General features: G+C 38.9%; 1 protein-coding gene across 1 annotated transcript in view; it reads right to left on the minus strand.

Moving 5' to 3' along the window:
- Positions 1-373: 373 nt before the first annotated feature.
- The window catches only part of zmynd19 (zinc finger, MYND-type containing 19), a 43,602-nt gene continuing 19,712 nt past the window's right edge, over positions 374-24,263 (minus strand). Inside the window, 5 exon segments of the mRNA NM_183069.1 lie at positions 374-1,490; positions 2,792-2,972; positions 3,068-3,208; positions 5,215-5,321; positions 5,583-5,642. Of these exon segments, the coding sequence (NP_898892.1) occupies positions 1,347-1,490; positions 2,792-2,972; positions 3,068-3,208; positions 5,215-5,321; positions 5,583-5,642 (633 nt within the window). The 3' untranslated portion in view covers positions 374-1,346.

The raw sequence follows: 24,263 nt of genomic DNA on the forward strand, positions 1-24,263 counted from the left end.
CATTTGAGATTTTATTTAATTTCATACTTATATTTTAAGATGACAAGAGATGGTCAGTTACCAAAATTGTCCTTTCTCTTATTTAAGCATTTAATATTTGTATGGTAATAGCTTAGAAAAAAAAAAAAAAAAACACCAACCCTACCCAGACTCCCAATTCTCAGAGAGTGAGGAAGAGAAAAAGATCAGAGTGAAGAATTTCAGTGCACAGTGTTCAACCCCAACCAAATAAATTATTTGGAATATGAACACAGACAAGTCACATGTATGCACTTATCACACATGATTCCTTGTATGTGCGCTTCACAGTTTGGTAGAGTTGCCCTTGACATTAGAGGAAGACACACATGGAACTTGTGTGTGCACATTTTTGTATAAAGATGAGAGATTTATTTCTTAAAAGAAAAGAAGTGAAAATTCATAAGTTAAACTCACTTTGATACAGATTTTATGACAAACAAGATGACTAAATCATTGAATGAATGGGACCCATGACAATTTTGACAACATAAATCAGAGTCAACTTTCCACGCGGGTTTTCAAGTTTTTCCCAGGACATCCCTCTAAACTGAGTACTTGTTATGGTTTAGTGAACCTAAACATGACATGAGTGGGAAGAGTAAATAAGATTGTAATGCATTCAAAAACTCAGAAAAAGTGACACGGCCACCAGCCCAAATTTTCCTTAGCGAGAGAGAGCGAGAGAGCGAGAGAGAGAGAGAGAGAGAGAGAGAGAGAGAACATTCAACCATTTAATTCTTGTCCTTCAGTCAATTAATTGCACTGCACACACACAATACTGGTGACGTGGCTTTGCACAGCTATCAGCTGTATCCTTAAAGAAGGTATGGCAGGTGAGTGACTATGTGCTTGGTTATGTGCACAAGAAGTCCAATTGGGAGAACAGGAAGAGGAAGGGTTGTACAGTGAAAAGGTCCATATTCCATCCCATCAGTTGAACAGCAGTTTTGTCCCTCGGCAGCAAATACTTCATGACAGAAGGGTGGATGGAACAAGCGAGCGCATGACTGTCAATACTTTAATGCAGTCCACAGCGATAAAGTCACAACGGCATGGTGTTTTTCTTCATTAAACACACATCCATAGCAGCAGGTGGAGCCTTTAAGACCTCCCTCTGAACAACTAGAAAAAAAAACTCCTTTTCCCATAATCCCCACAGGCAAGTTGTGGAGATGCGATAGTTCTGGGAAGCATGTTCGTTTTCGTCCCAACAGGCCCATCAAACCAACCAAAATTGTTCCCTAGCCTCGTTTTTGCACTTCACCTCTAGTCTCACCCCACACCCCCTCTGACCCCTGTTTTTCAAACTAGGGTTGAGAAGGGGATCATCGCTCAGGTTCAGACTCGAGCGCAAGAACCCGCTTGCGCTCACGGCATTGCTTCTTGTGGGCTGGCCAATCCCTCTGTTGACACTGTGAGCCACAGTAGCGTGCCACCTGACAACGGCCACAGATATTGAACTCCCTCAGCTAGAAAAAAAGAAATGAAAACACAGATTAATTCAATAAATAAACGAGTCATTCGTATAAACAATGTCACACCATGCCAACATAACAAGAACTGCATGCATCTGTTTTTGACTCAGTGTCAGCTGATGTGCTTGTACACACACACACACACACACACACACACACACACACACACACACACACACACACACACACACACACACACACACACACACACACACACACACACACACACACACACAAGGTTTCATACATATTTTTACTGATAAAATTTCATGACTTTTCCAGAACTTTCAAGTACATTTTCATGTAATGTTTCACGTAATGTCGACATATACATGATAAATAATAAGAAAAACAATGATGTTTAAATTTATTACAGCATATCATAGAACGCGCAACAATCTATTTTGTTTATATTTATGTTTTTATATTTATGTAACATTGATTTTGATAATGCGTACACAGCACTAACAATGTGAAAGCTACTTTTTGGACAAGGACAGAAAAGAAGTAAAGACAACTAACCTATATTCAAGTTAGGGCTGCACAATATATAGTTTTAGCATTGATATCACAATGTGTGTATCCGCAATAGTCACATCGAAGGATTTCCAATGCTGGGATTATAGTTCCATATAAAGTTTAATCATAATGGAGTAAAAGTTTATGATCTGCATGCATTTTAAAGAGATAGATCACCCCAAAAATTACCATTTTCAGTACACCCTTCACATGTTTCAAACATGAGTTCTTTTTTTTTTTTAAATGAACAAAAAATATATAATTTAAAAACTGTTATAATATTTAAACAAGTGAAGTGTGAATAAATAGTGAGTACATTTTAATCTTTGAGTAAACTGTCCCTATAAGGTCTGCGACTGTGACCATTTCAATATTTCAGAGTTTAAAACATCCAGCCACAAGATATTTTTTGTAACTTTAATAAAAATAAAATAATATAAAATGCAGACTACGCAGTGTTGATTATTCAATATCTGTGCCTGAATATTGAATACCTGAAAACTATAATTGACTTTTATCTTTCCTATATTTTATTAATCTATGCTTGTAGTTTATTTGTTATATATTATTCGAGATTCAGTCCCCTAAAAAATCCCCCCAAATAATCCAAACAAGCCTGTTAAATAATCTGGTGAAATTGTTTTCACGTCTTAATATACATCACAGAAATACAAAATATCATAGCAGTGACAACCTCTATTTCAGCCTATGACAATTGTTTTTAATTTTAAAAACAAAACCTTATAAAACGTATTTTCTCTCTTCACCATACTTACCCTCCTTTCAATAAGTGAGCAAGGTGGGTAATGACACTCATAATAGGTGCAGGAGCACTCTTCCTCTTCCACCAGCTCTCCGTTGGCGTTGTAGTAGCGTGTTCGACTTAATTCCAGATACTGTTCTTCAACTGGGTCTGCTGGAACCTGCTGGATGGCCAGCCAATAGAGTGACTGCTCTCTAGGAAAAACATGTAATACAGGTGTAAATACATTTTTAGTGACCTTGTTCATTGTGTAAAACCTATAAGATTCAAGCCATGGAATCTAAATTACCTATGTTTGCTGGAGAGATCTTCTGGTTTGGGACTCCATCCCACAGGAACAAGACGCAAGTTGTCTAGTCGGTTGTCAACTGTAACTGAGTTTATGTGAACTACTTGGAAACTTGGAGCGATTCCACCTCTGTGCTTTTCCCTGTGAAGAAAGAAGCACACCAAAAATGACTGCTAATAAAATAAATGCTTTATTTGGAACCTCTGTTGTCACCAGTGTATGTAATTTGTAATGTTGTATTCTATTTGCGTGCTGTCTCATGCCATTTCTGTTATGGAGAGATGAAAGAATACATGAAAATACAAGAGTACAAGAAAGAAAGGCTTCACATTGAATAATAATAAAGGTGTAGCCTTGAGCAACAAAGGTTGCAATGTATATTTTACATTTAAATTACATGGAAATTGCATGGTATACAATATCTACAATGTAGTTTTGTCAAAAAAAAACTGTACTTTAGCACCAATTTGGTACTAAAGAAAAAAAAAATCAATATGGTAAAAGGTTTTCATGTCATTCAGATGCAGAAACAGCCTAAGCTAACTTTTAAATGCAGCCTAATACACTTAGCAGTAGGGCTGCTAAATTGAATTGAAAAAAAATCTGACATAGCAATATTTTGTATTTCTGTGATGTATATTGCAATATACAGTATTTACAATTTCATAAGATGACTTGAACAGCTCTATTTAGAAATAATTCATTCATTTTTGATGAAGTCACTCTACAGAATCATCCTAAAGAATTAATCAGGCATGTACTATAATAAACAAATTGCAAGATTAGATAAATACAATAGACAAATGTAAAAGTAAAATAAGGAGCACTATGTTATTTTTAGAAAAGTCAAATCGTATTCAGGTACAGAATTTGACAAAATAAAATATATAAAATACTATAAAATAACAGTGCAATGACATTACTGTTTAAACAGTTTACATTTTTTTTTTACGTAAAATATGGTAGAATTTCCACGCCAATAGCATAGTGGTCTGTTTACCATTACAGAACACAATGGTGCCAACCGCAGATTGAGTTTGAATCTTATGTATAGATTTTCTCTCTCTACAACCCATACATTTTTCTGTATATATGATACTATAAGTGCCAGCTTTGTCTTTTCTAGGAAAATCCATCCATATTTGTCATTGTCATGAAGGACTATACATGCATTATCTTATTCCAGAGAATAAGATAATATGTAAATCTATTCATAGCATAAATGTGCAGGTAATAACTTAATTTTCTGTCTTTAATCTTTTGGTGTTACAACTATTAAACTCATTACATCCACCAACGAGCTAATGTGGGGTGACCCCCTCCCTGATTATTATGTTGAAGTTAAATGGCCAGGGATGCCAGAATTTTTAGGATTTATGAGTACGTCAATACATTTCTACAGGTTACATTTGTTTTTTTCTGTTTGCATTATACAACATTATGCATTATATAAATGTTTTTTTTTTTAGGACAACAGTATCTCCAGGAAAAAAAAGATATCCAAAGCTGTCTTATAAACTGTAAAAAAAAAAAAAAAAAAATCTGTGTTTTTGAAACTAATGAAGACAACAGAAGTCAGTGATTCATTTGAATTATTTTGCCTGACATGTTTACTGCTTCAAATATTTTAAATCTTTAACAAAATAAGAAGCACAAGGTTCAATACAATCAAATATGTATGTTTTGGGAGGCCCCATTACTCAATTATCTTAGAAATGCAAGGCTGTGTTTTCACAAGACTCTTAAGACTAGTTCAAATTAGCTGATTAGTTAACACTACTAACAGACAAGTAGCAAATTAGTCATGAAGAGACTGATCACGCAATAGTATTTAAAATAAACTTAATATTGTAATTCAAAATATAATCAAGTGCACGGATGTTTGAAAAAAACAGATTTCAAAGACTTTTCTAAAAACATAATGGGTTTGTTTGTTTTTCCAAAACTTTTTCTGGCGTGGAAAATGCCATGTCAAAATTCCATGATTTTTGCAGGTTTTCCATGACCGCCTCCAGCAATAACCTTTTAAACTAAAACAAAAGCCATACATTTTTAAGTCTTAATTTCATGTAAAATATTAGATACTGTGTGCAAATGTGGATTGCTCAAAATATACATTCTAGCAGTAGCTTTAGCAGTACACTTACCAGAGTAACTCATGCAGTGGTCGACCAGCCCATCGACCCTTGCCAATATCAAAGGCATAGGCAAAGATTTTTGCCCCATTGCCATCGGCGTCAACTTCCATACGTGCCTGAAATTAAAAGGATTTAGATAATCAGTTTCATATGACTAAACAATAGTGCTCAAAGAGCCTGCTAGTAATAAAGTAAATTATTTGGTCAGTTGACAAGGATGGTCAAATATATATACTGACAAAACAATAAAAAGGACATAACCCAGAATAAAAAAATAAATCCAAAAACAAAAGCCAAACTCAAAGCAAACATCTATTTTTAAAAATAAACATACAAAAAAAAATAAACATACAAATAAAAAACATAATGGTTCTTACCTCAAAGGCATAGTTTTCCACTAATGGTATGTCTTGTTCATCAATCAAAGTGTACTTTGTCTGAAAAAGCAAAATATATGTAGTAAGTGCATTAGGACAATAATCCAAAAGATATATTAGCAGCAGAAGACAACAACGGGTGCCTCTCCTGTCAGCTAAGAACCTGAGGAAACTGAGGCCACAATTCGCACAGGCTCACCAAAATTGGACAATAGAAGATTAGAAAAACGTTGTCTGGTTTGATGAGTCTCGATTTGTGTTGTGACATTCGGATGGTCAGAATTTGGCATTAACAAGATGAAAGCGTGGATCCATCCTGCCTCATACCAATGGTTCAGGCTGGTAGTGTAATGGTGTGGGGGATAATTTCTTGGCACACGTTGGCCCTATTTGTACCATTTGATTTTATTGTTGCTGACCATGTCCATCCCATTACCGGCACAGTGTATCCACACCAAAATTCATCCTGCCATGGCTACATAACTTCTTAATCAAAACATTCAGTCATTGTTGTTATTTTTTTAATAGCGGGTTATAAATCGCACCAAAATGTATTAAAAGGTAATTTTCTTGGTCTGATGAGTGCAAATTTGAGATCTTTGATTTCAACTACCGGGTCTTGGTGTGGCGGAGAAAAGGTAAACAGATAGACTCTACATGCCTGGTTCCCACCGTGAAGCATGGAGGAGGTGTGATGGTATGGGGGTGCTTTGCTGGTGCGACGGTTGGGGATTTATTCAAAATTAAAGGCATACAGAACCAGCATGGCTACCACAGCATCTTGCAGTGGCATTCTGTACAATGCCGTTTGCGGGTGCCCTTTCACCGCAACTCATTACTGGGAAACATCCATACACACTCATTCACACACTCCAAGGTTTTAGCTACATTTAATCTTCCATGGCGGGGCGCCACACCAAAATTCATCACTTCACCGCTACATTACAGCTTCTCAATCAAAACATTCAGTCATTGTTGTTGTTTTTTTAATAGCGGTTTATAGTCGCACCAAAGATAAGTAAAAAACACCGTGAACTTTTCTAAACTTCTTGCAAGCCCCCTCAAATAAACGCAGCTGAAGTGCGATTTAGTGTGTTTTTGAAGTGAGTATGAACTATTTCTACTTTTGTCATAATAAAATAATGTCATAGGTAATTGGTAAATTTGTGTAAAAGGCCTGGCACCACAGTAAGAAAATATCTTTAAGGAAACGCTGCACTCAAACACTACGGTCAATTTTAGCATACCCAATTCACCTGTACCAGATGTCTGTGAACTTGTGGGGGGAACTGGAGCACCCGGAGGAAACCCACGCAAACACGGGGAGAACAAGCAAACTCCACACAGGAACGGCAACTGACCCAGCCGAGGCTCAAACCAGTGACCTTCTTACTGTGAACGTGCTATGCCATCGTGTCACCATATATATATATATATATATATATGTTTTTTTTTTTATATATATATTTATAGCGCTAATATAAATTATATAATAAATATATAAATTAGCGCTTTAACGCACTCGAGTAACGTGTAAAATAACAATGCAAATAAGGCAGTTTCAGTTTATTTTTTTATTTCCTGTTGTGGCTGACGTGTTCAGGGACGGCGCGTGCATAGAGGTGACCTAGGCAGCCGCCTTGGGCTGCAGAATAGTGAGCAAACCTCCCAGTCTTTACTTTCATCCGCTACACCCACCCTCTCCCTCACGGTCCTCACTTTCATCAGCAAACCGGTCACTTTCTTTTTCACTTTCGGGTTGAGGGCAGCATCAATTGCCGTTTGCCTATAGGACCAGTTCAGCTTACTCTGGCCCTGCGTGTGTTTAACATGCAAAGAAATTTGGATAAGACCAAGGACATGGTTTTAGAAGGAAAGTTTCAGTATAAAACAATTAATGTCGCATCACCAGGCTATTCTGCATTTCCTCCAGAGTTTCATGCAATTTCGGTTGTTTCATTTTTAATCTTTCAACTTTAACTGCAGTTCAGCAGTTCACTTTCATTCAACATATTTTCATTCAGGATGTTTTAATGGAATTTGATACCTAATGGAAAACGAAAAAGAAAAACTTCTGCATTTCAGGACTTGCATGATCCTTTAAGGTAGGGCTGGGCAATAAGGCAAAAAAAAAAAAAAAAAATCTAGGTTTTTTTATAAAGTTTGACCGATTCATGATATTGATTTTTTTTAATTGTGCAAATAGTCAACTTAAAACATTACAACAGCATGACTAATGTAACATTTTCTTTATAAGTAACTTGAAAAACCATCTGGTTAAGGAACATTGTATTTTTAATGGCCATGTCACACATAAATTGGTCAACAAGGTGTAAATAAATGTTAAACAAAGTCACAAGTTAAATATTTTTGCAGAAGATTTGAGTAAAAAATATGTGTGTAAAAATTGCAGCAGCAGGAATACATAGGTATTTTTTGCAAGTTTTGCTGAGCCTAGGAAAGATTGGCTGTCAGCTCGGTTTTGACTTTGTCTTCTGATTGAATGACCGGTTGTAATGCTGCTGTCTTTTATAGAAGTAAAGGACTGAACATGGATACTTTAAAGCCTAATTTAACCTAATGTGTGAAGTTGTGGACGTATAGCAGGAGCAAATACAAGCACCAGATGTGTGTCTAATATAAAATAATATATTTATTCTATTTTTATTTTTTCCCCCTTTTAAATATCGATAATTTGATGCGCTTTGCACCACTCTCTGTATAATGCTGCCTGATCCGTCTGGTTTTCAACTGGGTCCGCTAAATGACATCATGGGTACTTTCATTTTCACTGCTACAGCTGCTCACCTCTGCTCGTGTTCAAACCAAAAGATCAGCGCAGTTCGAACTAAGATCGGCGGGGTTTTTCACATGGCAGGTTTTTACGTCTTTCATACATGTTGAGATCGAGATTATCAACTTGATGAGGGAATATGTCTCGACAATCCACACAGATGTGACTTAGTAAAGCGTAAAGTCATGAAGGATTTTACTTGGATTAGTCTGAATGTAAATACCCTCGTAGTGCTGGAGTGGCATGAGAGTGGACCAAATAGTGTTTGATGCAAAAATATTAATAAAAGAAAAGTACACGTCTTAAGACACTTAAATGCTTGTATTTGTAGTATTTGCCTCTGTAGTCTCTGTGTTCAGTCCGTCACTACCATGAAACCCAGACAGGCAGTTAAACAGGTCGCACACCAAAAGCTCCGCTATTACACACCAGACGCACACATTTGCATGATATTTAACATAAAACTAATCAGATGGTACTCTGTGTTGCGCGGCTGAAATATGAACTGCTTCCTGAATCGGGGCTGGGCGGCGCCGGTGTGTGTATAGAAACCTATGTTTTGAATTCTAAAATTCATGGCGCTGAGTGGCGATTCTGGTGTGCAACCTGCATCATACAGAGAGTGAACCAAAGCACATTGGTGACATTATATTTTAAATACTATAAATATTTTATATATTATATATATTTTATATATATTATTTTTTTATATATTTTAAATATTTTTATAAAAAATAAGTGTGATTTCTTGATTTAATATTAAATTAAACCATCGTCAAAACTGATTGGAATTCGTCTGAAAAAAATAAAATAAAATAAATAATTGCCCAGCCCTATTTTAAGGTAATAATAAAAAAAATTTGTTAAACAAATTGCTGCTTACATGGTAGACTCTTAAAGGCCCATGACAACCCCCACTTTCGGCAGGGGAGCCAGCAGGGGAGAACGTGAGCGAAGCTAGCTCACAAAATGAGACAAACCGTGAGGAGACGCAGAAATTTATAGTTTACAAAGTTAAAATGCAAAGAAATGAACAGTGATTTAATGCCCAGCTATATTTGTTATTCGTAATTTCATATACATACATATAAAGATAAGTGTGTTCATGTAAACCCTATAAATGAGGACTTCTCCCTCAATCCCCGTATCCAGCAGACTCAGTGCAGCAGGTCTGACCTGTCTATTTTAACCGTTAGCCCTGCTGGTAATCTGGAGGATTTAGGCAAACACAGCAGCACAGTGATGTGTCTGAATGTGAACGAACTCCTGATAAAAGACAGCGTCCGCCATTCTCTAATTCTCGTGCTGCTCTCCCGACAAAAATGCTAGCAGCACACACACATCTTTGCTGTATGATCGGCCCTGACAAGATCGCAGGGGAAAACATGCAACAAACCCCGTGGATCATGGAAACAAACGCATATGAGCCTTCATGAACGGCTAAATACTGTGTGCCCGGGCCGTGGGTCCGTGACGTGTCTCACAGCTCGGGCTTGACTCTGGTAGGTCTGATGAATAATTAAGCAGCCGGCTCTTCTCATAGGACAAGAAAACTCCGCTATGAATAATAATGAGAAACCGACGCGTCATCATTGCACTTGCAGTTCTGCGCTACGTCGCAGATTTTGATCCCTCCCCAAAAATCATTTTAAACCCGGAAGCTGAAATTAGCGTACAAAAGCTCAAAATTATCCAGTTTTCCCCACAATTAAACCTGACAGGTGCTAACATCGTCTTAACTGATGCTCAACACACACAAATCTGTTAATATAAAAAAAAAAGTTCTCCAGGGTGTCCTGAACCTTTAATCAGTATTAGCTTAATCATAGTATTGGTGTCCATGTAAATATACTTAGTGAAAGAGGCAGATGAAGTCGCAAGCCCTATTCTCTGCCTTTAAGCTGCTTCCATAAGCCCTCACATTTCATAAGTTTGACGTGTTTCCTCCCTACACGCAACTTTTGTAAAGCGTCTGCTTCACGTTGCTGTGTCAGAATCCTTGCTTGTAAAATACAGGCATACTTTAGAACGCTTAGTTTAAGCAAATTTGATGAACGCCATTGTGCTTGTTGCTGAATTTGATAAACGCGATTGTGATTTGTAATCATGATTAATCTAAAGGAATTCCTCACTTACCGGGTCACTTAAAATCCAACATGGAAATCATTTTTGTTTGTTATTGGCATTGATTGTTTTGAAATTCAAATGGCACTTAAATGCCTGTGTTTTTAATTCTGTAATAAATATGGCGTTTCGTGCTTAGCTTAAAATAGCTTAAAAACTAAGCCACAATGGCTGGTAATCAAAACAGTTAATGTCAAGTCCTGTTTGTATGAAATATACACATTTCGGTAGACTACTTTAATTACTTTCTACAGAAGACCCAAACATCCAATGCTTTTTGATTTCCATAAATAAAACTTGTGTCAAAGCTGCAGCAATGTTTTAGTAGTTTGTAGTACTGTCAAAAATAGTGCGTTTATGCGATTAATTAAAAATATTTAACGCGTTAAAAAAATTTACGCAATTAACACAGTTGCGGTTTCTTTTTCTTTTTTTTACTTCCTGTTGTGATCGACATGTGTTTAACGTGCAAAGAAATATGGATAAGACTAAGGAAGCACTTTTTGAAGGCAAGTTTCTGTATAAAACAATTAATGTCGCATCACCAGGCTCTTCAGAGTTAAGCAATTTCGGGTGTTTCATTTTTAACTTTCAACATCTGTTTTAATGGAATTTGATACCGCATGGCAAATGGAAAGTAAAACCTCCGCATTGTGACTCGGTGGTCCTTTAAGATAATCAAAAACAACTGCTTACATGGTAGACTCTTAATAATTATTTTTAATATTATGAGTATTATATTGATCATCTTAAAATTTTAGTATTGGTGTCTTATGGACATATACTCAGAATGTGTCAGATGAAGTTGCGAGTTGTCAAAGACAGCACATTCCTCTGCCTTTCAGCATGAGCCCTCCAATGTTTCATTGAGCTTGATGTGTCTCAGACTTTAACGCAAGTTTTGTAAAGTGTCTGCTTTGGGTTGTTGTGTCAGAAACCTTGTGAAATACAGCCATACTTTAGAACGCTTAGTTTAAGCAAATTTGATGAACGCGATCATGCATGTTGAATCTGAAGGCAGATTGTGTGTGTCTGTGTCAAGCCCGTGCACAAAGCACAAACCCTTACAGGGGCAGGTGCTTAACGCGATCGCAAAGTGAAGAGCTAGTGTCTCCTGAATGGGCACCTCGGCCAATAAGGGCAGAGGGGCAGTGGCTCTAGCCACCGGGCCACACCCATGTGCATGGCCCTGGTCGGTGAGTGCGTGCGCAACAAACCTGCCTAAAACTTATTGTCTGTAGCCACTAAATCAAAAACTTTCGAATTGCTGTGAAATTGCGTTGCACTCTCAGCTCACATCATTCAAAAGAAAAGGTCAGCAAATTGTTTCTAATTTATAGTTAATGTTCTCAACTCGCAGCAATACAACTTTACAATGAGTTCAATTGTTTGTAATCAATTCTTTATTAGGCTGGCTTGTCAAAGCCAGACTACTGTTATCCTTTCTAAACTTATTAGGCTGGCTTGTGTAGCAAGCCAGACTACTGTTATCCTATTAAACTTATTATTATTTTTATTAATATTATTATTCTTCTTCTGAGACTAAAAATTAAACTCTATCTCCACCTAGACCTTTCAAGCTATGACCATCAAACTCGGGTCAGACCTCCGAACTATTCTGACTCGAGTTGCTATATCCTTTCCGACTGATCCGACTTTCGGTTTTCCGAAAAACGTCCCGGGACCGTCGGAAAAATCCCATAGACGTAACATTGGATCAAACTTTGTGACCTCATAACTCCGCATCAGAATGTCACACAGACTTCTAACTGGGCTCATTTAACTCAGACTATCAAACTGCCAATGACTGATCACCTTTAAACTTTCTGGCCACGCCCTAGCAACCACTTTTGGACCCTAGAAACCGTCCCATAGACTTCCATTGCAAAAGACTCTCATTGACTTTACATTGGATCAAACTTTGTGAGCTCATAACTCTGCATCAGACTGTCCTACAGACTAATGATTGAGCTCATTTAACTCAGTCTAGCCAGCAGCCAATCACTGATGGCCTTTTAACTTTTTAGCCACACCCTAACAACCAGATACTGCACCCTAGCAACTGTCCCATAGACTGCCATTAAAGAGGTTCAGACTGATATTGTCATGCTGCAGTGTGATAGAGACATGGGGGTTGTTTTTAACTGTTCATACTGGCAAGAAGCTTTGATACATCATCAGTCTAAGCTGTCAATCAACTCCATAGCAACAAAACAGACTAACCTAGCAACGATATAACAGCAGCTATATCTCAGCATCAGAACATCGTAGAGAGGCGGGGGTTGGCTTGTTTGACTCATGCTCGCACACCATCTATCTATCTATCTATCTATCTATCTATCTATCTATCTATCTATCTATCTATCTATCTATCTATCTATCTATCTATCTCTAACTATCTATCTATCTATCTATCTATCTATCTATCTATCTATCTATCTATCTATCTATCTATCTATCTATCTATCTATCTATCTATCTCTAACTATCTATCTATCTATCTATCTATCTATCTATCTATCTATCTATCTATCTATCTATCTATCTATCTATCTATCTATCTATCTATCTACCTATCTATCTATCTCTAACTATCTATCTATCTATCTATCTATCTATCTATCTATCTATCTATCTATCTATCTATCTATCTATCTATCTATCTATCTATCTATCTATCTATCTATCTATCTATCTATCTATGATGCTAGTTACATGCTAATTCATGCTAGAATCATGCTAGTCACATGCTAATTCACACTAGAATCATGCTAAAATCATGCTAATTCATGCTAGAATCATGCTAGTAGCATGCTAATTCATGTTAGAATCATGCTAACAACATGCTAATTCATGCTAGAATCATGCTAGTAACATGCTAATTCATGCTAGAATCATGCTAACAACATGCTAATTCATGCTAGAATCATGCTAGTCACATGCTAATTCGTGCTAGAATCATGCTAGTCAAATGCTAATTCATTCTAGAATCATGCTAACAACATGCTAATTCATGCTAGAATCTTGCTAGTAACATGCTAATTCATGCTAGAATCATGCTAGTAACATACTAATTCATGCTAGAATCATGCTAACAACATGCTAATTCATGCTAGAATCATGCTAGTAACATGCTAATCCATGCTAGAATCATGCTAACAACATGCTAATTCATGTTAGAACCTTGCTAGTAACATGCTAATTCATGCTAGAATCATACTAGTAGCATACTAATTCATGCTAGAATCATGCTAACAACATGCTAATTCATGCTAGAATCATGCTAGTAACATGCTAATTCATACTAGAATCATGCTAACAACATGCTAATTCATGCTAGAATTGTGCTAATTCATGCTAAAATCATGCTAGTAACATGCTGATTCATGCTAAAATCATGCTAGTAACATGCTAATTCATGTTAAAATCATGCTAGGTACATGCTAATTCATGCTAGAATCATGCTAGTAACATGCTAATTCATGCTAGAATCGTGCTAGTAACATGCTAATTCATACAACAATCATGCTAGTAACATGCTAATTCATGCTAGAATTATGTTAACAACATGCTAATTCATGCTAGAATCATGCTAGTAACATGCTAATTCATGCTAGAATCGTGCTAACAACATGCTAATTCATGCTAGAATCATGCTAACCACATGCTAATTCATGCTAGAATCATGCTAACAACATGCTAATTCATGCTAGAATCATGCTAACATTATGCTAATTCATGCTAGAATCATGCTAACAACATCTATCTATCTATCTATCTATCTATCTATCTATCTATCTATCTATCTATCTTTTCATACTTTTTAAAACTGTTTAAATAAACTATTACCGTCAGGCTTTCACAAGCCAGCCTCAAAGTTTGTTCTCAAACTTTAAGAATCTAGTTATTATTATTCTTCTTCTGACTCTAAAAATCAAAATCTATCTCCTCCTTGAACTTTCGAACTATTACCACCAAACTCACACCAGACCTCCAAACTATTCTGACTCGGTATGCTATATCTCCTCAGACTGATTGGACTTTCGGTTTTCCGAAAAACGTCCCGGGACTGTCGGAAAAATCCCATAGACTTAACATTGGACCAAACTTTGTGACCTCGTAACTCTGCGTCAGACTGTCGCACAGAACTCTAACTGGGCTCATTTAACTCAGACTATCAAACTGCCAATGACTGATCACCTTTAAACTTTCTAGCCACGCCCTAGCAACCACTTTTGGACCCTAGAAACTGTCCCATAGACTTCCATTCAAAAGACTCTCATTGACTTAACATGGGATCAAACTTTGTGAGCTCATAACTCTGGATCAGACTGTCATACAGACTAATGGCTGAGCTCATTTAACTACGACTACCAAACTGCCAATAACTGATGAGCTTTTAACTTTCTAACCACACCCCTAACTACCACATACTGCACCCTAGCAACTGTCCCGTAGACTTCCATTACAAAAGACTCTCATTGACTTTACATGGGATCAAACTTTGTGAGCTCATAACTCTGCATCAGACTGTCATACAGACTAATGGCTGAGCTCATTTAACTCAGACTACCAAACTGCCAATAACTGATGAGCTTTTAACTTTCTAGCCACACCCCCAACTACCACATACTGCACCCTAGCAACTGTCCCGTAGACTTCCATTACAAAAGACTCTCATTGACTTAACATAGGATCAAATTTTGTGAGCTCATAACTCTGCATCAGACTGTCATAGAGACTAATGGCTAAGCTCATTTAACTCAGTCTAGCCAGCAGCCAATCACTGATGGCCTTTTAACTTTCTAGCCACACCCCTAACTACCACATACTGCACCCTAGCAACTGTCCTATAGACTGTAATTAGCTGTGCTTTCAAATGCTTAGATTCTAACATGCTAATGACATGCCAATCATGCTAGCAACATGCTACTCATATGCTAATCATGCCACTGACATGCTAACTCATACTGGAAACATGCTAATGACATGCTAATTTGTACAAGAATCATGCTAGTAACATGCTAATTCATACTAGACTCATGTTAATAACTGGCCTACATGCATATCTTTGCTTAGCAGTGTCCTATTGACTTGGGGGATGGCTCATCTGACTCAGACAACCAATGAGCATCTCAATATGATAATGAAGCTCACAAGCCACGCCCCCAAATTGATTCCATAGACTTCCATTAAAATAGGCCAAGATGCATATCTTTGCATAGCAGTGTCATAGAGACATAGGGGTTGGTTCATTTGACTTAGACAGCAAACCACATTCAAGTGCACTCTGTAACCTCGCCCATAGCAACAAAACAGAGTACCCTAGCAACCATTCATCAACAGCTATATCTCAGCATCAGAACATCGTAGAGACTTGGAGATTGGCTCGTTTGACTCTTGCTAGCAAACGGAACTTCCTAAATGCTACACATGCTAGCAGTGATTAGCTACATGCTAATATTGACTAGCCAAGTACTGTAACTTGCTAGAAATGCTTACTAAGTATAAATGTTTTATTAAGCATGTATGTGAGGCTTGCCTAGTAACCAGCCAGGGTACCCTAGCAACTGCCTAGCAACCACCCAAATTACCCTAGCAACCGCCCAGCAACCACCTAGCAACGGCCTAGTAATGCCTTAGTAAGGGCCTAGCGACCACTCGGGACACCCTAGCAACCGCCTAGCAACGCCTTAGCAACCACTCAGAATACCCTAGCAACCACATAGCAACACCTTAGCAACCACCTAGCAACCACTTGGGACACCTTAGCAACCGCCTAGCAACACCTTAGCAACCACCTAGCAACCAGTCAGAACACCCTAGCAACCGCCTAGCAACGCCTTAGCAACCACCAAGCAACCACTCAGGACACCCTAGCAACCACCTAGCAACACCTTAGCAACCACCTAGCAACCACTCAGGACACCCTAGCAACCGCCTAGCAACGCCTTAGCAACCACTCAGAATACCCTAGCAACCATCTAGCAACACCTTAGCAACCGCCTAGCAACCACTTAGGACTCCTTAGCAACCACCTAGCAACACCTTAGCAACAACCTAGCAACCACTCAGAACACCCTAGCAACCACTTAGCAACACCTTAGCAACAACCTAGCAACCACTTAGAACACCCTAGCAACCGCCTGGCAACACCTCAGCAACCACTCAGAACACCCTAGCAACCACCTAGCAACATCTTAGAAACCACACAGAACACCCTAGCAACCGCCTAGCAAGACCTTAGCAACCACCTAGCAACCAATCAGAGCACCCTAGCAACTGCCTAGCAACAACCTGACAACCACTCAGAACACCCTAGCAACCGCCTAGCAATGCCTTAGCAACCACCTAGCAACCACTCAGAACACCATAGCAACCACCTAGCAACACCCCAGCAACTGCCTAGCAACATCTTAGCAACCATCTAGCAACCACTCAGGACACCCTAGCAACTGCCTAGCAACGACTTAGCAACCACTCAGAATACCCTAGCAACCACCTAAGCATGCTATGTGACATGTTAATTCATACTAGAATCATGCTAGTAACATGCTAATTCATACTACAATCATGCTAATAACATGCTAATTCATACTAGAATCATGCTAGTAACATGCTAATGCATGCTAGAATCATGCTAATAACATGCTAATTCACGCTAGAATCAAGCTAGTAACATGCTAATTCATACTATAATCATGCTAATAACATGCTAATTCATGCTAGAATCATGCGAGTAACATGCTAATTCATGCTAGAATCATTCTAGTAACATGCTAATTCATATTAGAATCATGCTAATTCATGCTAGAATCATGCTAATAACCTGCTAATTCATACTAGAATCATGATAGTAACAGGCTAATTCATACTAGAATCATGCTAGTAACATGCTAATGCATGCTAGAATCATGCAAGTAACATGCTAATTCATGCTAGAATCATACTAGTAACATGCTAATTCATGCTAGAATCATGCTAGTAACATGCTAATTCATACTATAATCATGCTAATAACATGCTAATTCATGCTAGAATCATGCGAGTAACATGCTAATTCATGCTAGAATCATTCTAGTAACATGCTAATTCATACTAGAATCATGCTAATTCATGCTAGAATCATGCTAATAACCTGCTAATTCATACTAGATTCATGATAGTAACAGGCTAATTCATACTAGAATCATGCTAGTAACATGCTAATGCATGCTAGAATCATGCTAGTAACATGCTAATTCATGCTAGAATCATACTAGTAACATGCTAATTCATGCTAGAATCATGCTAGTAACATGCTAATTCATACTAGAATCATGCTAGTAGCATGCTAATTCATACTGGAATCATGCTAGTGACATGCTAATTTATTCTAGAATCATGCTAGAAACATGCTAATTCATGCTAGAAGCATGCTAATAACATGCTAATTTATACTAGAATCATGCAAATAAAATGCTAATTTGTACTACACTCATGCTAATAACATGCTAATCCATGCTAGAATCATGCTAATGCATGCTAGAATCATGCTAATAACATGCTACTTATACTTTTTCAAACTGTTTTTAAACTAAATAAACTATTACCAACAGGCTTTGTCAAGCCAGCCTCAAAGTTTGTCTCGACGAACTTTACTGTCTAGTTATTATTAGGCTGGCTTGTCAAAGCCAGACTACTGTTATCCTTTCTAAACTTATTAGGCTGGCTTGTCAAAGCCAGACTACTGTTATCCTTTCTAAACTTATTAGGCTGGCTTGTCAAAGCCAGACTACTGTTATCCTTTCTAAACTTATTATTATTATTCTTCTTCTGACTCTAAAAATCAAAATCTATCTCCTCCTTGAACTTTCGAACTATTACCACCAAACTCACACCAGACCTCCAAACTATTCTGACTCGGTATGCTATATCTCCTCAGACTGATTGGACTTTCGGTTTTCCGAAAAACGTCCCGGGACTGTCGGAAAAATCCCATAGACTTAACATTGGACCAAACTTTGTGACCTCGTAACTCTGCGTCAGACTGTCGCACAGAACTCTAACTGGGCTCATTTAACTCAGACTATCAAACTGCCAATGACTGATCACCTTTAAACTTTCTAGCCACGCCCTAGCAACCACTTTTGGACCCTAGAAACTGTCCCATAGACTTCCATTCAAAAGACTCTCATTGACTTAACATGGGATCAAACTTTGTGAGCTCATAACTCTGGATCAGACTGTCCTACAGACTAATGGCTGAGCTCATTTAACTACGACTACCAAACTGCCAATAACTGATGAGCTTTTAACTTTCTAGCCACACCCCTAACTACCACATACTGCACCCTAGCAACTGTCCCGTAGACTTCCATTACAAAAGACTCTCATTGACTTTACATGGGATCAAACTTTGTGAGCTCATAACTCTGCATCAGACTGTCATACAGACTAATGGCTGAGCTCATTTAACTCAGACTACCAAACTGCCAATAACTGATGAGCTTTTAACTTTCTAGCCACACCCCTAACTACCACATACTGCACCCTAGCAACTGTCCCGTAGACTTCCATTACAAAAGACTCTCATTGACTTTCCATGGGATCAAACTTTGTGAGCTCATAACTCTGCATCAGACTGTCATAGAGACTAATGGCTGAGCTCATTTAACTCAGTCTAGCCAGCAGCCAATCACTGATGGCCTTTTAACTTTCTAGCCACACCCCTAACTACCACATACTGCACCCTAGCAACTGTCCTATAGACTGTAATTAGCTGTGCTTTCAAATGCTTATAATTCTAACATGCTAATGACATGCCAATCATGCTAGCAACATGCTACTCATATGCTAATCATGCTAATGACATGCTAACTCATACTGGAAACATGCTAATGACATGCTAATTTGTACAAGAATCATGCTAGTAACATGCTAATTCATACTAGACTCATGTTAATAACTGGCCTACATGCATACCTTTGCTTAGCAGTGTCCTATTGACTTGGGGGATGGCTCATCTGACTCAGACAACCAATGAGCATCTCAATAGGATAATGAAGCTCACAAGCCACGCCCCCAAATTGATTCCATAGACTTCCATTAAAATAGGCCAAGATGCATATCTTTGCATAGCAGTGTCATAGAGACATGGGGGTTGGTTCATTTGACTTAGACAGCAAACCACAATCAAGTGCACTCTGTAACCTCGCCCATAGCAACAAAACAGAGTACCCTAGCAACCATTCATCAACAGCTATATCTCAGCATCAGAACATCGTAGAGACTTGGAGATTGGCTCGTTTGACTCATGCTAGCAAACGGAACTTCCTAAATGCTACACATGCTAGCAGTGATTAGCTACATGCTAATATTGACTAGCCAAGTACTGTTACTTGCTAGAAATGCTTACTAAGTATAAATGTTTTATCAGGCATGTATGTGAGGCTTGCCTAGTAACCAACCAGGGTACCCTAGCAACTGCCTAGCAACCATCCAAATTACCCTAGCAACCACCTAGCAACGGCCTAGTAATGCCTTAATAAGGGCCTAGTGACCACTCAGGACACCCTAGCAACCGCCTAGCAACGCCTTAGCAACCACTCAGAATACCTTAGCAACCACCTAGCAACACCTTAGCAACCACCAAGCAACCACTTGGGACACCTTAGCAACCGCCTAGCAACACCTTAGCAACCACCTAGACACCAGTCAGAACACCCTAGCAACCGCCTAGCAACGCCTTAGCAACCACCAAGCAACCACTCAGGACACCCTAGCAACCACCTAGCAGCACCTTAGCAACCACCTAGCAACCACTCAGGACACCCTAGCAACCGCCTAGCAACGCCTTAGCAACCACTCAGAATACCCTAGCAACCACCTAGCAACACCTTAGCAACCGCTTAGCAACCACTTAGGACTCCTTAGCAACCACCTAGCAACACCTTAGCAACCACCTAGCAACCACTCAGAACACCCTAGCAACCACCTAGCAACACCTTAGCAACAACCTAGCAACCACTTAGAACACCCTAGCAACCGCCTAGCAACACCTTAGCAACCACTCAGAACACCCTAGCAACCACCTAGCAACATCTTAGCAACCACTCAGAACACCCTAGCAACCGCCTAGCAATGCCTTAGCAACCACCTAGCAACCACTCAGAACACCATAGCAACCACCTAGCAACAGCCTAGCAACCGCCTAGCAACATCTTAGCAACCACCTAGCAACCACTCAGGACACCCTAGCAACTGCCTAGCAACGACTTAGCAACCACTCAGAATACCCTAGCAACCACCTAAGCATGCTATGTGACATGCTAATTCATACTAGAATCATGCTAGTAACATGCTAATTCATACTAGAATCATGCTAATAACATGCTAATTCATACTAGAATCATGCTAGTAACATGCTAATGAATGTCAGAATCATGCTAATAACATGCTAACTCACGCTAGAATCATGCTAGTAACATGCTAATTCATACTATAATCATGCTAATAACATGCTAATTCATGCTAGAATCATGCGAGTAACATGCTAATTCATGCTAGAATCATTCTAGTAACATGCTAATTCATACTAGAATCATGCTAATTCATGCTAAAATCATGCTAATAACCTGCTAATTCATACTAGAATCATGCTAGCAGTATGCTAATTCATACTAGAATCATGCTAGTGACATGCTAATTTATTCTAGAATCATGCTAGTAACATGCTAATTTATGCTAGAAGCATGCTAATAACATGCTAATTTATACTAGAATCATGCTAATAAAATGCTAATTTATACTACACTCATGCTAATAACATAATAATCCATGCTAGAATCATGCTAATGCATGCTAGAATCATGCTAATAACATGCTACTTATACTTTTTCAAACTTTGAAAAAACTTTTTCAAACATGCTAATTTATACTAGAATCATGCTAATAAAATGCTAATTTGTACTACACTCATGCTAATAACATGCTAATCCATGCTAGAAACATGCTAATGCATGCTAGAATCATGCTAATAACATGCTACTTATACTTTTTCAAACTGTTTTTAAACTAAACAAACTATTACCAACAGGCTTTGTCAAGCCAGCCTCAAAGTTTGTCTCGACGAACTTTACTGTCTAGTTAGGCTGGCTTGTCAAAGCCAACCTACTGTTATCCTATTTAAACTTATTATTATTAGGCTGGCTTGTCAAAGCCAGACTACTGTTATCCTTTCTAAACTTATTATTATTATTCTTCTTCTGACTCTAAAAATCAAAATCTATCTCCTCCTTGAACTTTCGAACTATTACCACCAAACTCACACCAGACCTCCAAACTATTCTGACTCGGTATGCTATATCTCCTCAGACTGATTGGACTTTCGGTTTTCCGAAAAACGTCCCGGGACTGTCGGAAAAATCCCATAGACTTAACATTGGACCAAACTTTGTGACCTCGTAACTCTGCGTCAGACTGTCGCACAGAACTCTAACTGGGCTCATTTAACTCAGACTATCAAACTGCCAATGACTGATCACCTTTAAACTTTCTAGCCACGCCCTAGCAACCACTTTTGGACCCTAGAAACTGTCCCATAGACTTCCATTCAAAAGACTCTCATTGACTTAACATGGGATCAAACTTTGTGAGCTCATAACTCTGGATCAGACTGTCCTACAGACTAATGGCTGAGCTCATTTAACTACGACTACCAAACTGCCAATAACTGATGAGCTTTTAACTTTCTAGCCACACCCCTAACTACCACATACTGCACCCTAGCAACTGTCCCGTAGACTTCCATTACAAAAGACTCTCATTGACTTTACATGGGATCAAACTTTGTGAGCTCATAACTCTGCATCAGACTGTCATACAGACTAATGGCTGAGCTCATTTAACTCAGACTACCAAACTGCCAATAACTGATGAGCTTTTAACTTTCTAGCCACACCCCTAACTACCACATACTGCACCCTAGCAACTGTCCCGTAGACTTCCATTACAAAAGACTCTCATTGACTTTCCATGGGATCAAACTTTGTGAGCTCATAACTCTGCATCAGACTGTCATAGAGACTAATGGCTGAGCTCATTTAACTCAGTCTAGCCAGCAGCCAATCACTGATGGCCTTTTAACTTTCTAGCCACACCCCTAACTACCACATACTGCACCCTAGCAACTGTCCTATAGACTGTAATTAGCTGTGCTTTCAAATGCTTATAATTCTAACATGCTAATGACATGCCAATCATGCTAGCAACATGCTACTCATATGCTAATCATGCTAATGACATGCTAACTCATACTGGAAACATGCTAATGACATGCTAATTTGTACAAGAATCATGCTAGTAACATGCTAATTCATACTAGACTCATGTTAATAACTGGCCTACATGCATACCTTTGCTTAGCAGTGTCCTATTGACTTGGGGGATGGCTCATCTGACTCAGACAACCAATGAGCATCTCAATAGGATAATGAAGCTCACAAGCCACGCCCCCAAATTGATTCCATAGACTTCCATTAAAATAGGCCAAGATGCATATCTTTGCATAGCAGTGTCATAGAGACATGGGGGTTGGTTCATTTGACTTAGACAGCAAACCACAATCAAGTGCACTCTGTAACCTCGCCCATAGCAACAAAACAGAGTACCCTAGCAACCATTCATCAACAGCTATATCTCAGCATCAGAACATCGTAGAGACTTGGAGATTGGCTCGTTTGACTCATGCTAGCAAACGGAACTTCCTAAATGCTACACATGCTAGCAGTGATTAGCTACATGCTAATATTGACTAGCCAAGTACTGTTACTTGCTAGAAATGCTTACTAAGTATAAATGTTTTATCAGGCATGTATGTGAGGCTTGCCTAGTAACCAACCAGGGTACCCTAGCAACTGCCTAGCAACCATCCAAATTACCCTAGCAACCACCTAGCAACGGCCTAGTAATGCCTTAATAAGGGCCTAGTGACCACTCAGGACACCCTAGCAACCGCCTAGCAACGCCTTAGCAACCACTCAGAATACCTTAGCAACCACCTAGCAACACCTTAGCAACCACCAAGCAACCACTTGGGACACCTTAGCAACCGCCTAGCAACACCTTAGCAACCACCTAGACACCAGTCAGAACACCCTAGCAACCGCCTAGCAACGCCTTAGCAACCACCAAGCAACCACTCAGGACACCCTAGCAACCACCTAGCAGCACCTTAGCAACCACCTAGCAACCACTCAGGACACCCTAGCAACCGCCTAGCAACGCCTTAGCAACCACTCAGAATACCCTAGCAACCACCTAGCAACACCTTAGCAACCGCTTAGCAACCACTTAGGACTCCTTAGCAACCACCTAGCAACACCTTAGCAACCACCTAGCAACCACTCAGAACACCCTAGCAACCACCTAGCAACACCTTAGCAACAACCTAGCAACCACTTAGAACACCCTAGCAACCGCCTAGCAACACCTTAGCAACCACTCAGAACACCCTAGCAACCACCTAGCAACATCTTAGCAACCACTCAGAACACCCTAGCAACCGCCTAGCAATGCCTTAGCAACCACCTAGCAACCACTCAGAACACCATAGCAACCACCTAGCAACAGCCTAGCAACCGCCTAGCAACATCTTAGCAACCACCTAGCAACCACTCAGGACACCCTAGCAACTGCCTAGCAACGACTTAGCAACCACTCAGAATACCCTAGCAACCACCTAAGCATGCTATGTGACATGCTAATTCATACTAGAATCATGC

This window comes from Danio rerio, chromosome 5 (assembly GCF_052040795.2).
Source record: "Danio rerio strain M-AB ecotype USA chromosome 5, GRCz13ab, whole genome shotgun sequence".
NCBI classification, from domain to species: domain Eukaryota; kingdom Metazoa; phylum Chordata; class Actinopteri; order Cypriniformes; family Danionidae; genus Danio; species Danio rerio.